General features: G+C 49.7%; 6 protein-coding genes across 6 annotated transcripts; 4 read left to right on the top strand and 2 right to left on the bottom strand.

The window, feature by feature from the left end:
- The first annotated feature begins 329 nt into the window (after window positions 1-329).
- F4812DRAFT_422989 (uncharacterized protein) lies at window positions 330-2015 on the top strand. Its single transcript, XM_047933723.1, has 5 exons — window positions 330-856; window positions 935-1072; window positions 1136-1217; window positions 1273-1460; window positions 1520-2015. The coding sequence occupies exons 1-5, from the start codon at window positions 679-681 to the stop codon at window positions 1726-1728; spliced, it is 795 nt and encodes a 264-aa protein (XP_047791738.1). The 5' UTR covers window positions 330-678; the 3' UTR covers window positions 1729-2015.
- A 262-nt stretch (window positions 2016-2277) lies between these two features.
- F4812DRAFT_328800 (Glycosylphosphatidylinositol:protein transamidase, GAA1 component) lies at window positions 2278-4797 on the top strand. Its single transcript, XM_047931546.1, has 3 exons — window positions 2278-2407; window positions 2481-3838; window positions 3933-4797. Exons 1-3 carry the CDS (start codon window positions 2392-2394, stop codon window positions 4491-4493), a joined length of 1935 nt encoding a protein of 644 aa, XP_047791739.1. The 5' UTR covers window positions 2278-2391; the 3' UTR covers window positions 4494-4797.
- A 243-nt stretch (window positions 4798-5040) lies between these two features.
- Window positions 5041-6897, bottom strand: F4812DRAFT_422995 (uncharacterized protein). Its single transcript, XM_047933724.1, has 2 exons — window positions 6337-6897; window positions 5041-6251 (listed from the first exon to the last, which is right to left on the bottom strand). Exons 1-2 carry the CDS (start codon window positions 6602-6604, stop codon window positions 5377-5379), a joined length of 1143 nt encoding a protein of 380 aa, XP_047791740.1. The 5' UTR covers window positions 6605-6897; the 3' UTR covers window positions 5041-5376.
- Window positions 6898-6947: 50 nt separating this feature from the next.
- On the top strand, window positions 6948-8782 carry F4812DRAFT_422997 (NAD(P)-binding protein). Its single transcript, XM_047933725.1, has 6 exons — window positions 6948-7346; window positions 7410-7423; window positions 7483-7545; window positions 7601-8088; window positions 8147-8482; window positions 8541-8782. Exons 1-6 carry the CDS (start codon window positions 7219-7221, stop codon window positions 8637-8639), a joined length of 1128 nt encoding a protein of 375 aa, XP_047791741.1. The 5' UTR covers window positions 6948-7218; the 3' UTR covers window positions 8640-8782.
- Window positions 8783-8906: 124 nt separating this feature from the next.
- On the top strand, window positions 8907-10848 carry F4812DRAFT_328853 (N(6)-adenine-specific DNA methyltransferase). Its single transcript, XM_047931547.1, has 5 exons — window positions 8907-9075; window positions 9182-9362; window positions 9503-9619; window positions 9971-10163; window positions 10339-10848. The coding sequence occupies exons 1-5, from the start codon at window positions 9050-9052 to the stop codon at window positions 10560-10562; spliced, it is 741 nt and encodes a 246-aa protein (XP_047791742.1). The 5' UTR covers window positions 8907-9049; the 3' UTR covers window positions 10563-10848.
- Window positions 10849-10901: 53 nt separating this feature from the next.
- On the bottom strand, window positions 10902-14088 carry F4812DRAFT_423004 (ubiquitin carboxyl-terminal hydrolase). The gene is made up of 7 exons (XM_047933726.1): window positions 13346-14088; window positions 13038-13274; window positions 12867-12977; window positions 11961-12751; window positions 11701-11899; window positions 11608-11642; window positions 10902-11546 (listed from the first exon to the last, which is right to left on the bottom strand). The coding sequence occupies exons 1-7, from the start codon at window positions 13428-13430 to the stop codon at window positions 11445-11447; spliced, it is 1560 nt and encodes a 519-aa protein (XP_047791743.1). The 5' UTR covers window positions 13431-14088; the 3' UTR covers window positions 10902-11444.
- Between the last annotated feature and the right edge of the window lie 67 nt (window positions 14089-14155).

Consider the following 14155-nt stretch of genomic DNA (forward strand, 5'->3'; position numbering starts at 1 on the left):
AGCCCTAACTTACACTAGTCAATTAGTGATCAAATCATCCTTCTAGAGAGAGTATATGATGCCGCCGAAATAGGGTCGCTTTCCTTTTGGGACTTACCAAGGAAACATATTATACTAGTGAATGGGATTCCCAATGATATTGATCTACATAGTAGGAACATGGATACCGTATATTGGATTGATCTCCTATAGTTAGGTACTTTACACCCGTACCTCGGTAACAAAGTATTACTGCCAGGTACATGCATTTATCGATAAACCAGATAAGGCAGTGCCGAAGATCAAGTTCCTTCTAGCGTGTCATCTTCCGCTACTCGCTACCTCTTTCAGGCTTTCAGCAACATGCAAACCCCTGCTTATAGAAAGTAAAACTGTACCTAGCAGTCTTGCGGCCGGAAGTCGCAAAGCACAACGACTCAAACTTTCGTCCGTTCACCAAACTCGCCTCCATAATTTTTTTTATTTTCCTTTTTTTTTTTCAATGGAGATTCGAGTAAGGCGCTAATAAACAACAGCTTCAAGCCTCGTTTTGCGGCAAGCCGTGTCCTTTTCGCCAGCATACCTTAGACTACCTACCTTAGGTACCTAACCTAGGCAATCAATCGGCTTTGACAATCTGGCAATATCGCAACCTCGACGTCACTACGGTTGGCTCGGTTCCGCCGCACAACCCGACAAATGCCTACCGTTCAGGGCCTCAGCGCGCAGCGGGCGCGCTCGTATGTGTTCCGTCTGCCGCTATTCACACGCTGCATGGTTGCTATTATGACCACCTTCTGGATTGTCTCTCTCCAGTCCGCCTGGGATGTGCGACAGTGGGGTGCCTTGATTCCCAACGAGTTGACTCTGTCAACCAGTCGGTGCCCCCTTATTTCTATACCATAATATACCATGTAGCGCGCGCGCCTTTATAACTAATGCGGATTCTACATAGTGTATCGAATAAATACGTTCCCGTTAATACATATCAACTTCTTCCACGCCCTCTTCAATATCCTGTCCTTGACGCCGCTCCTTGAGAGATTTGAAAACGAATTTGGCACTTTGACCTCCCTTGCGCTGTTTTTTGGCCGTAAGTGTGCCTGTTTGAAAAACCGTCATACGACCGCGCAAATTGGGTTAACACTTGCTGCAGCTTTAACAACGATTCCGGCTTTTATCTATATAATATGGGAGAAGTTCATTATAAAAGGCAATACAGCCGTTATGGGAGCCAGGTATTTTCAATCTACGCTTTGGGATGGGGAATGACGCTAATATATGAGCTTAAAGCCTCTGGGTATTTTTGCTACTGGGCATTGAGGCTATTCGAACGTACAAGACCAACCCGTACCTTGTAATAGGGACACATCACGTCCCGACGTGGACCACCCCTCTGATGATGGTATTGGTAGTTGAGGCATTGATCCCTAATACTAGTTTCATGGGCCATCTGTGCGGCGTGGGCACGGGTTATCTGTGTAAGTGAACCTTGGGTATCTCGATGTTGGTCAGATCCCACTAATGATATCCTGTTTAGTCGGCCTGGGTTACCTCAAGTTCCTCTCACCTCCGGAGAAAATTCTACGATGGATCGAAGCTCGTCTCAACCTGCTAGGAATATTGCCGCACTACGTTAGCGTGGACCAGAAGACGTACGGTAGATTCGGCGTCTTACCGACAAGCAATTCGACTAGTCAGATGACACCGTTGGGTTTGATGGGTTCTACGCAGCGGTTAGGTCCCTAGCGTGGGTTCCGAGGGAGCTTGAGAAGAGCGGAGATAGATTTGGTGAATGCTATTCCTGTATATAGCTCGTGGTTATTGGGCATTCCAACATTGCATCACACTGGCGTTTCTGGAAGGGAAAATACCATTCGCATCACGAGGCAGTATAATACTTTATTTACCATGACATTTGTTTTGGGGGTAAGGCCGGTTACCTGTGTTGTCGTAAACCTTTCTAAATGCCTTGAGAATGATATACATGTGTTACTGTGATTAGGTACTTCATATTAATTTTCTTGATTTTCCTGGAACCGTTATATTTTTTGGTCTTGCAGCTTCTATACACTCCCTGGAATCTGGTTCAAGATGTTAAAAGATATATCAACTTTCAAGGTATGTACCAAGGTAGCTTTGTCTCGATAAATGATATGCAGCTAATAGGTAATAATAAGCAGGCCGTAAGGCTGATTATGTCATTGTTAGAGTAGGTACTTCGGCTTAATTAACAATTGGACCCCTGAAAAGTCAAAATCGCAGTGGGACTCGTGTTACACGCGAATCTTGGGGACTCTCTAATTGAATTTAGTGTACGGTTTAATGTAGCTTCAAGCTTCTAAGCTGTTACAACATTCAACTCCCAAGTTTTCTGCAGCGCACAGTTGATCTCAGGGGACTAAAGAAGCCATGCCGCGTCTACTTTGTAAGTTAGCTTCACCTAATAGAGCTGTGTGACTAAAATCAAAGTAATTGGCTAACTGGTTATTGAAAAACAGCTGCGGCCATGGCTCTGCGCCGCGATCCGCGGTTGCTGAAGCTCCCGCCATATCTGTCCCTACTGTGTATCGTCGTCGGCGTCGTATGGCTACTCATGTTACCCCTCGACGAATACTCGCGCCGCACCTATATCAGCGAGAACGCCTTGTTACCTGGCCAAGTCCATACTTATTTTGGCGGCAGCGACCAGAACGTATTCCGTGCTTACAAGCACGAGATCAACGCCTTAGAGAATAGCACCAACACCCGAGTAAACGACGACCTCGAGACTATATTCAAGGGCCTCGGCCTTAAGGTCGGGCGACAGAATTATACATACCATTCGTCGGGGAAAACGTATGCTGGAGAAAACGTGTATGCTATCTTACAAGCCCCCCGTGGTGACGCTACGGAGGCCATAGTACTGGTTGCTGCTTGGAAGAACGTCGACGAGGAGTTCAACCGCAACGGTCTCGCATTGGCTCTGGCCCTTACACGATACTTCAAGCGCTGGTCGCTATGGTCCAAGGATATCATATTAGTAGTACCGCCCGACAGCAAGGCGGGTATGCAAGCTTGGGTCGACGCGTACCACGATGCTCACGATCCGTCGCATGTCGCCCCTCTACCCATCAAGTCAGGCGCGCTGCAGGGCGCCATCGCGCTCGATTATGCGCAAGAGGGACGCTTCGAGTCGATTTCCATCGCCTACGACGGCGTCAACGGACAGCTGCCCAACCTAGACTTGATCAACTCCGTCGTTAACATCGCGAGCGGGCAGATGGGCATGGGCTGCGCGCTTCAGGGGATCTTGAAGCACTCGCAGAAGTACGACGATAATCTCGCTACGGTGGTCCGAGGCATGCTCAATCAGGCGCTGGGACATGCCACAGGCCCGCACAGTAGCTTTATCCCGTACCACGTCGACGCCGTCACCCTGAAGCCCGTGGGCAACGGCTGGCACGACGAGATGGGACTTGGGCGCCTGATCGAGGGGTTGTTCCGCAGTCTGAACAATCTGCTCGAGAAGCTGCACCAGAGTTTCTTCTTCTACTTGCTTATCCATAAGCACCGCTTCGTCAGCATTGGCACGTATCTGCCTAGTGCCATGCTGGTCGCTGCGAATTTTACCATCACGGCTATTGCGTCGTGGGTCAAGAGCGGGTACAGAGAGGTTGATGCACCGAAAGGCGAGCAGGAGAAGAAGCCCGAGATAGGAGAGGCTAAAGAGGACGAGGGTGTTAAGGAGGTCAAGGCAGATACGAAGCGGGTTTCGGTACCGGTTGAGCGAGAAATTCTTCTTCCGCTTACGCTTGTAGCCGGATGTCAATTCCTAGCCGTCATTCCCCTGTTTGCCTTTAACCAGACGCCTTCCAGCGTAAGTTTTCTTTTCTGCCCTTGCTCTTGATTCTGAATAATCCCTATTCATGCCCAACACTGTCCTTTCGTATTAATAACTAACGCAAAAATAGCTTATCACTCCGATGTTCATCCTCTTCGCCGTCGTCAACGCCGGTCTCCCACACCTCGCCTCGTATTTCCTAACAAACGGCATCCGCAAACCGCCTACGGCCCAACAGTACCTGCTCATCCGGTCGTTTTCATTGCTGCTATTAGGAATGTTCCTCTCGTCCCTCGCCACGCTCAACTTCTCGCTCGCCTTCCTCATCGGCGTCCTATCTAGCCCGTTATCATTTTCCCGCCCGTGGCCCTCTTCTTCCCCTTCCTCTTCTTCTTCTTCCGACAAGGGCAAGGGTATAAACGCAGCGGTCCTCCGGTACACGCACTCGGCGCTCCTGCACGTCCTGGCGCCCCCCGCCGTCCTGCTCGCGGGCAGCGCGCTCGCCGGCGTCGGGATCCAGCACGTGCTCGAGGAGGCGGCGTTCGGCTGGCACGTCTGGGGCGTGTACACGCCGCTGCTCGTCTGGGGCGTCTGGTGGCCCGCCTGGCTGGTCGGGCAGATAGTGGTGCTCGGGCAGCCGAGAGAGGAGAAGGAGGAGGCTGTGGTGGGCGAGAAGAAGAAAAATGCGTGATTTTTTTGGCTTGTTACTTGTGAGGAAGGAAGGAAGTGGTGCTTTTGCTGCGACTGCTGCGCCGGCGTGCTATGTCTAGACTTACCATGTCTATCTACTTGAACTTACCTACCTGGTCGTTACCTAATCATCCGGTAGGTAGGTATATAGTTTGGTCTTCATAACAAGACCGGTGGGAAGGGTTATGACCCAACTTAAGCAAAATCGAATAATATGTCCTGAAACACACCCAAGGGGTTTAGGACTGGCATTGCTAGACAGAATAGGTAGGCAGCGATATCATATGAAATACATTTCAACCCTACTGTTTCTTGTTGGATATTCAATCCAGTGACATGAGTAGACACGGAACTTCTTTCCGTCGTATAACGCTTACATGGTAGAAGGGGAGCTGCCGATGTTTGTTTCTTCCCATCTACCTACAAGACCGCCCGTATAACTGCGTTCAGTCGCTATAGACAGTCCAAAGACGAAGCAGAATAAGGAGACTTGGGAGTAAAATACCGCCCTTCATCGTAATACGTCACGTCACGTATAATAGGAGTAATTAGTATAATAGAGCATCAAGTACCACTACATCTGGTACCAAACACTCCTAGTAATGTATATCTTCTTACTTCATAGACTCGGTCATTATGCAGCAATACGTGTCTAGTCCTCATACCGGGACCGCACGTCGTCTATTAGTTTATCTATCATACATACATGGGCTCCTCGGCCGTCGTGTATGCAAGAGAAGGGCCAGCTTTTGCACATCCACATCCGCATCCACATTCGCAATTCCAACCCTTCTCTCGAAACCCTTGCCCACTTTAGTTTTTCTCCTTCTCCGTAGTAAGCTTAGGTAGGTAGATATACGAATACCTAGGGGGAACAAAAGGGATCAAGGGGCCCAGATATCCTGGCCGGTCGCCTCGATCCAGTTGCCTAGCTTGTTGACGTTCTCGCCCCACTCGCCGAGGCGCTGGCTCATGCTGGCGATCTGGGCCATGTCGAGGACGCGGGGCTGGACCCAGGTGAAGTTGACGAGCTCGTCGACCTCGTCGATGGTGCCGCGGACGAGGCCGAGGCTGAGGGCCTTCATGACGAGGTGCTCGATCTCGTCCTTGCGGACCTTGGTGTCGGCGGAGATGGCGCCGAAGGTCATGGCGCGCTGGTGCGGGGGGCGGCGGAAGACGCTCTCGGTCAGGGCGGCGAGGTAGATCTTCTGGCGGATGTCCTCGAGGTGGTCGCGGAGGAGCGAGTTGGACGAGATGTGGCCCGACAGCACGTCGTACGCGGCCAGGTCGCCCTGGTTGAAGGCGATCAGCAGCTCCCGCAGCCAGGCGACGTCGCCGGTCAGGGCGGCGAGGATCGGGTGCTGCAGCAGCTCGCCGAAGTTGTAGATGGAGTCGGAGACCAGGGCGGCGATGCCGAGGTCGTAGGCGCGGGCGCGGCGCTCGTCGGGGGAGAGGGAGGAGAGATCGATGCAGGCGAGGTAGAGGAGGGCGTTGCGGTAGTAGGCGGCGAAGTCGGCCTTGGCTTGGTAGTAGTCGGCGTTGACCTGGTAAAACGCGGCGTGGACCTTGGTCTCGACGCTGTCGAAGGAGTCTAGGATGCGTTCGGCCTTGTCCAGATCCCGGCGCGCGGCCTCGAGGTCCCGCAGGTTTAGCTCCACTCGGGCGACGGCGGCGAGTGCGTAGACGAAGGCGTCTTGGGAGGCTTCGTTGTCGACCTTCTTAGCGAGGTCTGTGAGGAAGGTGAGGCGTTCCTGGTCGTCTAACAACGTCGTAAGGGGTTAGCACCACGTCTATCAAACATTACAAGAAATATGTATATATATATATGTGTGTGTAGATCTGACCTCGGCATTGGGTAGCGGCCTTCAAGCCCAGGTCGACAAGCTTCAGTTGGTTGATCTTATCAGCGAACTTCGATATGAAGACCTTATAGAACTTGAGGCGCTGCGGCTCGCTCTTGGGGTTGGCGAAGAATTCGAGCAGGGCGTCGGTGAGTTGGTGCCATAACTTGCGCTCCCAAAAGTTCTCGAACTGGATGATGAGATATTGAAGCTCGTCCGGGGTCTCGTCCCGCTGGTCGGCCAAGAAATCGGCGATTGTGTCGACGTTCATTATATTTTTCCGAGTTGTTGTTTATATGTAGGTCCTGGGGGAGTTAGGTATTTATAAGTGAGATTTGGGTTTGGTTGGTTTTTTGTTCGGGGTTATGGTGTTAATGGTGTAAGTGAAAGGTCGAAGCTTCTGAAGCTTCATTCAATCAGTACGCAGCTAGTGCAGCCTGTCAGCCTGTCCACTGTCCAGGGAAGCAAGGATGTACCTTTGTACAATGTCAATCTTGTACTTATGCATGTACCACCTATGATGTATCTTGTACCTACGAGATCCAATTCCATATCAGATCTTGGCTTAGTTACCTTATGTTACCTTAGGTTACATAGGTTAGGTCTATGTAGGTATGATGTATTCTGTAATCTGTGGCTTAGCATTCAAGCTAATGTTCAATGCTGCCAGCCAATCTCTCCAAGCGCATTAGCTCTGACTAAAACTCGACGTATTAAAAAAAAAAAAGCTGTGGCTTGACTCCTTGAACCGATTAGAGCTTCAATCCCACTTTTAGTGGGAAGTCAGTTGCCATTCCCATTCCCAAAAGCTTCAAACAATAACCGGCTCTCTCTACCAATTGGAAAGGCTGCGTCATTCTTGCAACCCGGGCTATACGAGCAAGAATGGCTTCCTTTCCGGCCGCCGTGCGGTCCACTCGAAAGCTGGCCTTCAATCTAAACCAGGTCCGACGCGTTTCCGATATAACCATCACCCGCACCGGCAAGCCCATCATTCGCGTACAAGGTGGCAGGTTAGTCGCCCCCCGGCTTGTCGTTCGTCAATGGCTATCATCCTGACATGTTTCTGTCTATAGGTCATCTCTCGGAGGTAAACAGCAGCCGTTACGATTTATAGCAGAGCCCTTCCGATCCTGACGGTTTCTACAGGTCATGTCGCCACAGTATTTGGCGCAACGGGACAGCTCGGAAGATACATCGTCAACCGATTAGGTACGGACAATACGAAGAGCCGGCGGTTCTAGCCGTGTCTAATATCATGTTATAGCCCGCCAAGGATGCCAGGTTATCGTTCCGTTCCGAGAAGAAATGGCCAAGCGCCACCTCAAGGTGACGGGTGATTTGGGCCGCGTCGTCTTTATCGAGTACGACTTATACAACACCGACTCGATCGAGGCAAGCGTGAGGCACTCCGATATCGTGTACAACCTCGTCGGCCGGAACTATCCTACAAAGAACTATACTCTAGAGGACGTCCACGTCGAGGGCACCGAGCGCATCGCCGAAGCCGTTGCCAAGTACGACGTCGACCGATTCGTCCACGTCTCATCCTATAACGCCGACCCTAACTCGCCCGCCGAATTCTTCGCTACCAAGGGGAGGGGCGAGCAAGTCGCCCGAAGCATCTTCCCGGAGACTACTATCGTCCGACCGGCACCCTTATTCGGCTTCGAGGACAACCTCCTCCACCGATTGGCTAGCGCCGGCAACCTATTCACAGCGAACAACATGCAGGAGAGATACTGGCCCGTTCACGTATGTCCGTTCTGATATAGATCGGCTAAATTACGAACCGGATTGCTAATGTTAATAGTCCATTGACGTGGGCCAAGCTCTAGAAGCTATGCTATACGATGACACCACGGCGGGGCAGACCTTCGAGCTCTACGGACCTAAGAACTACTCGACAGCCGAAATCGCCGAGTTGGTCGACCGGGAAATCTACAAGAAGCGAAGACACATCAACGTGCCCAAGGCCATCCTAAAGCCCGTGGCCGGCCTTCTTAACAAGGCGTTGTGGTGGCCGATCCTCTCCGCCGAGGAAGTAGACAAGGAGTTCATCGACCAGAAGATCGATCCTACAGCCAAGACTTTTGCCGACCTAGGCATTACGCCGGGTGACATCAGCGACTTCACATACCACTACTTGGTAAGTTTGACAGCCAATACAGATAAATGAATATAACAGTATTAACCATTATAAACAGCAAGGATATCGTAGCTCGGCATACTACGACCTCCCGCCGGCGACGGAGAAGGAGAAGCGGGAAGACAGGAAGTACGTGCACGTGTTAGACGAACAATAAAATAACTTCTCGAGGCCATCTTCTGTGCAAATATGGAGGGAAAAAAAGAAGACGCTCGTATTGCGCTGTACATGCCTACCTTATACTAGACCTAGTAGTAGTTCGCCCTTATTTCAAAAGTCACGAATAGCACTTGTTGTAAGAGCTTCCCTAATTGTAGGGCGTTATGATGTTCTAGCGCCGACCGTGATTTGCTGTGTTGTTTGTAGCCTTGTTGAGTTTGCGACCGAGACTGAGATTTTGCTTCTAAAGATTATTATTTTTGCGCTCCGAAAAAACTCAACTTGTTCCCAAAGTTGACAACACAACGAGGAGATTCAATAAGGTCATACATATTAATCAACATATAATTTATAAATCTTCCCATCAAAGCCAATTAAGTAAATAAGTAAATAAGCACCGGGTTAGAAATGGCCGATAGCGACGACGAACCGATGTAAGTGAAGTTGTTACCCGAGTACGGCGGCATAGGCATTGTGTGCTTTCTGTATCCACTCCTTTATTCAGTCAAGTAGAGAATCTATACTAACTCTCCGCTACAGAACCCTCTCGTCCCACGCTCTCGCGGCGCTGCAGGAGTTCTATGGCGAGCGCGACGCGCGCGCCGACAAGTTCGAGAAGCTGAAGGCGGCGACCGAGGACCAGCATGATGCCGCCGCCGCCGCCGCGCAGCCGCTTTCCATGGATGCGTTTACGGAGGATTGGAACGCGTCGCAGTTTTGGGTATGTCCGTTACCAATCCCCCCCTCCCCGCTGTTATTCATTATTGTGTTGCTTGGTCTGCTTGCTGCGTTGGGGGTGCTTATGAGAGGAGAGACAGAGAGACAGACAGAGAGAGGGGGGGACTAATGTTTCTGTCGCAGTACTCGGACGAGACGGCTACCCTGCTCGCGAAGCAGCTGCTAGATGGCGTGCGCGAGGACGAGGTCATCGCTGTGGTGTCGACGCCGAGCGTGTTCGTTGCGCTGAAGAATTTGTTGGTGAGTGATATATCAATCGTTTTTTATGTCCAGGGTCTCGAGGCTTGCAGCGAGGAAGGTTGAGTCTGTCTCTCGATCACAGTAGAACCAGGAGCAAGACTTGAACATTGCGTCCTTCTTTTATGATTCCCCAAGGTCTCGATATAGCACATCACAACCTCCTATACTTCTTATATATACTAGCATACAAGAAACTGCTATAGTCCAGTCACACTCATCATATCTCTTCACACCATCCCTTTTCTCTCTTCGTCTTCCTCTTCGTCCCCCTCTTCCCCAAGCTCACACCACGAACAACCAGCCCAATTCAAAATACTAACATTACCATTAACTATTCCCCGCCTCGCACAGAACGCAGCAGACGCCAACACCCCCAAACCCAAGAAAGTCCTCCTCCTCGAGCACGACCAGCGCTTCTCCGTGTTCCCCGAGTTCGTGTTCTACGACTTCCAGCAGCCCTTCAAGCTCCCCGCGGAGCTCAAAGGCGCCGTCGACCGCATCATCTACGACCCGCCTTTCCTCAGCGAGGACTGCCAGACAAAAAGTAGGTACCTACCTAATGTGTTTGTTTATTCTCGTCCTCCCCCCTCCTCCCTTTCCCCCCTTTCCCCCTTTTCTTTTTCTTCTCCTCTTCTTTTTTTTTCATCTCCTCCGTCTTTAAACAAAAAATAAAATAAAATAAAAGAACAGCACCATCTAACACACACGCGCAAAAATAGTCGCCCTCACCGTGCGCTGGATGTCCCGCCCCGGCCCCCGGCTCCGGCTCGTCGTCTGCACGGGCGAGCGCATGGAGCCGCTCATCACGAAGCTGTACCGGGCGCTCGGGGCGCGGGCGACGACGTACGAGCTCGTGCACGCGCGCGGGCTGAGCAACGAGTTCTACTGCTACGCGAATTTCGAGTGCGACGCTTGGAAGTACCGGGGCGGGGAAAGGGGATGAAAATGATGATGAATGAGGAAGAGGAAGAGGACTGACTGACTGACTGACTGACTGGATGAGCGGTTAAACTAACAGCATCTACCTATTTACTTTAACTCTATTAAGAGGAGGAGTTAGGTTAGGTTAGGTAGGTAGTCTGAGAGCCCCGTTGTGCTGCGAAAGAATAACGTCCGGCATACACCACACCGCAGTCCTTGTATATAGGTACCTAAGGTAGGGTGGTCCGGTGGCGATAGCAGTAGAAAAAAAAAAGTAGTAATATCACTCCGAACGTCTAGCGAACCGGATCGAATTGTTGTATGTGTTAACATCCATCCTGTGTGATCTTTATCGTATTTCCTATTTCCATCTGCCGCGTAACTACTAGGTTAGGGTAGTTAGTATACATTAGGTACGCCCATTGCTACGTGGAAGTGTGTAGCTCAGATCAAACACTTCGATATCAAAGCTACGGAGTCTAGATAGATACCTAGGTACCTAACCTTGGCTTTAACTTTAGTTATGCTTTCGATAACTAGAAATGATCTTCGAGCCGACTAGCGGTGTTTCCATTTCGCTGTTGCTATTTTAAGTGTCTATATCGATATAAAAACACACCGCAAAATACCCGCTAGTCAATAGGACGAGAAAGAGACTTGGGCCATCCCTCGAGAAATAGAGGTGTGTCCGTAGTGTTCTCTATGCGCTGCTTCTCTCTATCTTATTCAAACAGATGATGCGGGAGGGAACAAAAATAGAAGCAGAAAAAAGAAAAGTGAAACGTAAAGTCATCGCGCCCCCCGAACCCGTGTAAATGCGTCGTCAAAAATACCGCCGTTCGACTCCGTTCCAATATATTTGATTGCCGTCGATAATAGCAATATGCCACCACCTTCGCTTCCTTTACGCCAGTGAACGGATGATGTAGAATAGTAGATAAGCCTGGCTACCCAGGACGTCGGATTTCTTGGCTAGTTCAACTCTATGGTCGTTGAACGAAAACCACTAAAACGCATGTTAGTACTGGATTCCAAGCCCGTAGTTACCGACTATTTAGGGGACTTACTTGATCTCCGACTCGAGAATATGTTACGTAGTGTCCTATCGAAGTTAGCCTTGACTTTGATGGAATCAGTAGAGAAGTTAGGATTCAACTCACCCGTATCAATTTCTCCGACGTGCTCGACAACGCTCAATAGATCATATGTACAGGATCGTCTGAGTTCTTGACTCTCGCGAGCGTCTGCAGTTCGACCACGCGTCGTATATGGAAGCATGTTCAGTTGCAGCGGGAATTGTACCTTCGTGCTGATCTTTGATGCAACCCGATCACGACTGCCCTGCTTGAACTCAAATCTCTGGACATATCATATACGTTAGCAATTTTCCTAACGGAAACTCGGGAGGGCTGATACTAACCTTGAGCTGTATAGAGAGCACGTTCGGCAGAAGCTTGATGCTATGGTCTCTCCGAGCCTGTTGTGACGAATTGCAGTTCCTACAGCGATACTCGCATTTATCAGACTTGATGTATTCTTCATCGAGACACTCTTGCAGCGTTAGCGACGCCGCGCTCTTAGATGCCTTCTTGCCCCTCTTTTGGGACAGATTCTCCAATCCCAGACTTAAGTCGAGGAAGGATTCTATCGCATTGGTAACACCGCCGCAATGCTGGCAAGTCGTCTGGCTTTGGAGTTTGCCGTAGAAGGTCTGGTGGATGATGCAATTGCAGCTATGTTCACTACCCGTCTCTGGCTTCTTGCCATCCCCATTCCTCTCGTGCAACTCCTCGGCTAGGAACTGGAAGAATTCATGTGCATCCTGCTCCTTGGTTGTGACTAGATTCTCAAACGCCTTCTTTTCGGATATCCAAAATCCGGATAATATGTTAGCCGCCGTATAACCATTAGTATTTTCGAGGGCATAGAAGTCTTGGAACATATCATCCATGGCGCAGCTTAAGCAGTGGGGGACTTGACAGTCGCTGCTCTGGTGCCCATCGCTCAAGTAGAAGTTCCTCAGCAGGGGATTGTGAAGAAAACTCTGCAGGACAACGTTTTGATAACATGTAGCGCCGGCGTTGTAGATTCCTCGAAGGCCGTCTGCTCGACAGGATGCAATGGTCGTGTTTGATGATATGTATCTGGGATCGTCTTTTAAAGGATCTTTCACGGCATCCGAGAACATCTCTTCGTGTTTTCTCTTGCGACCTGTATAGGTTGATGTCAGTCTTTGGGGGTTTATTTGAATAAGTATTTTATTCGTCTTGGTGCGGGCTGATTCTCTATAGCAATCTCAGGGGGTGTGTAGGTTAGTTAGACATACTTGAGAATGACCCAGTGCCCATCTTTCTTATTCTTAGATCATCCAAGGTTGGATCCCATACGAAGTCTTCACACACTTGGCAAAATAATGAACCACTTCTCGAGTCCACATCTGTTACCAGTCAGCCGAGATCTAATATCGTCATAATGTCATATATTCGCCGGGACATACAAAACCGGTGGCTCTTCTTATTTCCGTGCTTCGTTCGTTCTTCCTCGGGCACGATGGCAGAACACTGCAAACAAAGGTAGTTTGGGGTCAGAGATGTTGTTATCACGCCATCGAGACCCTTGGAAGTCTGAGGCACCAAGGGGTTGCCGTCGAAGATGACCCTCAGTAGCATCTTATAGTACTGGATCGAGTTGTTTATAACATCTGGATTGTTGGATAGGAGTAGTTGAACATGCTCTGCAAAAGCTTCAGTATATATATCCCCACAAGACATTATATCCTATAAAGCCTAGAAGCAGACTACTGACCACAGCCAAATAGAGGCATCCCGGGAGTGGGTGAGTTAATCTTGACATTTTTAGGCGACGCCGGGGTAGTAGGTCGCGCAGCCATGCTTCCTCCTGTTATTGTAATAGACTTATATAACAAGTACCTAATACCAAATAAATTGTGTAAGGAATTGGCGAATATACGCAATGGCTTGCGGGATGTAATGTAGGTAGGAGGATTCGGTTGAAGTGTAAATTAATAGGCGGGCGGCGTCGGGAACGAGATGGACAAAATTGCGATCACGAAAGGGCTCGACCGAACGATTTAGCGACCGTGGCCCTTGATTTTTTAAGAAGGGCGAATAAGGTACAGTAATAACGAGGTTCGTATATGGAAGAGGATTAGAGTAAGGCTCGACTTTTTGTTTTTTTGGTAAGGCGGATAGAATCAACGAATACGACGGCGTCGCCCTCTGCAGATATTAAATGTGCAGCTCAGCTCCTGGCGATGCGCATTCGACTTCTTCACTTCTTCACCTCGACGTCCCAAACATTAGTTCTAGGTAGTTAATATAATAATTACGAGGTACGGTACGGTACGCGTTCCTTAAAATTAGAAAAACTTACAAACAGCTTGTCGAAGCTACGATACCAAAAGCAAGCTTGTTAGACGACTCGTTCAGCCAAAAGCTGCTGTAACGATAGGTACCAAATCTAAATCGGTTACAAGAAAAATAAATTATTAAACGCCGTGCAGCGTCATTCAGCAGGCGCAAAGATAGGTACGGATAGTTGAAACCAACGCGCTAGAAATTCTTATCGGCACCTGATTTACACCTTTATCTTGCT

Source organism: Daldinia caldariorum (assembly GCF_022478825.1).
Source record: "Daldinia caldariorum strain CBS 122874 unplaced genomic scaffold F4812scaffold_5, whole genome shotgun sequence".
Classification (NCBI taxonomy): domain Eukaryota; kingdom Fungi; phylum Ascomycota; class Sordariomycetes; order Xylariales; family Hypoxylaceae; genus Daldinia; species Daldinia caldariorum.

What these genes read in the sequence shown, in the direction of transcription:
- F4812DRAFT_422995 (XM_047933724.1), bottom strand. Translation starts at nt 6,604, where the DNA reads ATGAACGTCGACACAATCGCCGATTTCTTGGCCGACCAGCGGGACGAG. An exon ending in GGCCGCTACCCAATGCCGAG is followed by an intron (nt 6,252 to 6,336) that starts GTCAGATCTACA and finishes CGACGTTGTTAG; the next exon opens with ACGACCAGGAACGCCTCACC.
- F4812DRAFT_328800 (XM_047931546.1), top strand. An exon ending in TTAACCAGACGCCTTCCAGC is followed by an intron (nt 3,839 to 3,932) that starts GTAAGTTTTCTT and finishes ACGCAAAAATAG; the next exon opens with CTTATCACTCCGATGTTCAT.
- F4812DRAFT_328853 (XM_047931547.1), top strand. Translation starts at nt 9,050, where the DNA reads ATGGCCGATAGCGACGACGAACCGAT. An exon ending in GGAACGCGTCGCAGTTTTGG is followed by an intron (nt 9,363 to 9,502) that starts GTATGTCCGTTA and finishes TTTCTGTCGCAG; the next exon opens with TACTCGGACGAGACGGCTAC. An exon ending in CGAGGACTGCCAGACAAAAA is followed by an intron (nt 10,164 to 10,338) that starts GTAGGTACCTAC and finishes GCGCAAAAATAG; the next exon opens with TCGCCCTCACCGTGCGCTGG.
- F4812DRAFT_422989 (XM_047933723.1), top strand. Translation starts at nt 679, where the DNA reads ATGCCTACCGTTCAGGGCCTCAGCGCGCAGCGGGCGCGCTCGTATGTG. An exon ending in CGAGTTGACTCTGTCAACCA is followed by an intron (nt 857 to 934) that starts GTCGGTGCCCCC and finishes GATTCTACATAG; the next exon opens with TGTATCGAATAAATACGTTC. An exon ending in CCTTGCGCTGTTTTTTGGCC is followed by an intron (nt 1,073 to 1,135) that starts GTAAGTGTGCCT and finishes CACTTGCTGCAG; the next exon opens with CTTTAACAACGATTCCGGCT.
- F4812DRAFT_423004 (XM_047933726.1), bottom strand. Translation starts at nt 13,430, where the DNA reads ATGGCTGCGCGACCTACTACCCCGGCGTCGCCTAAAAATGTCAAGATT. An exon ending in TGCTCTCTATACAGCTCAAG is followed by an intron (nt 11,900 to 11,960) that starts GTTAGTATCAGC and finishes TGATATGTCCAG; the next exon opens with AGATTTGAGTTCAAGCAGGG. An exon ending in ATTCTCGAGTCGGAGATCAA is followed by an intron (nt 11,547 to 11,607) that starts GTAAGTCCCCTA and finishes CATGCGTTTTAG; the next exon opens with TGGTTTTCGTTCAACGACCA.
- F4812DRAFT_422997 (XM_047933725.1), top strand. Translation starts at nt 7,219, where the DNA reads ATGGCTTCCTTTCCGGCCGCCGTGCGGTCCACTCGAAAGCTGGCCTTC. An exon ending in ATACATCGTCAACCGATTAG is followed by an intron (nt 7,546 to 7,600) that starts GTACGGACAATA and finishes ATCATGTTATAG; the next exon opens with CCCGCCAAGGATGCCAGGTT. An exon ending in AGAGATACTGGCCCGTTCAC is followed by an intron (nt 8,089 to 8,146) that starts GTATGTCCGTTC and finishes TAATGTTAATAG; the next exon opens with TCCATTGACGTGGGCCAAGC.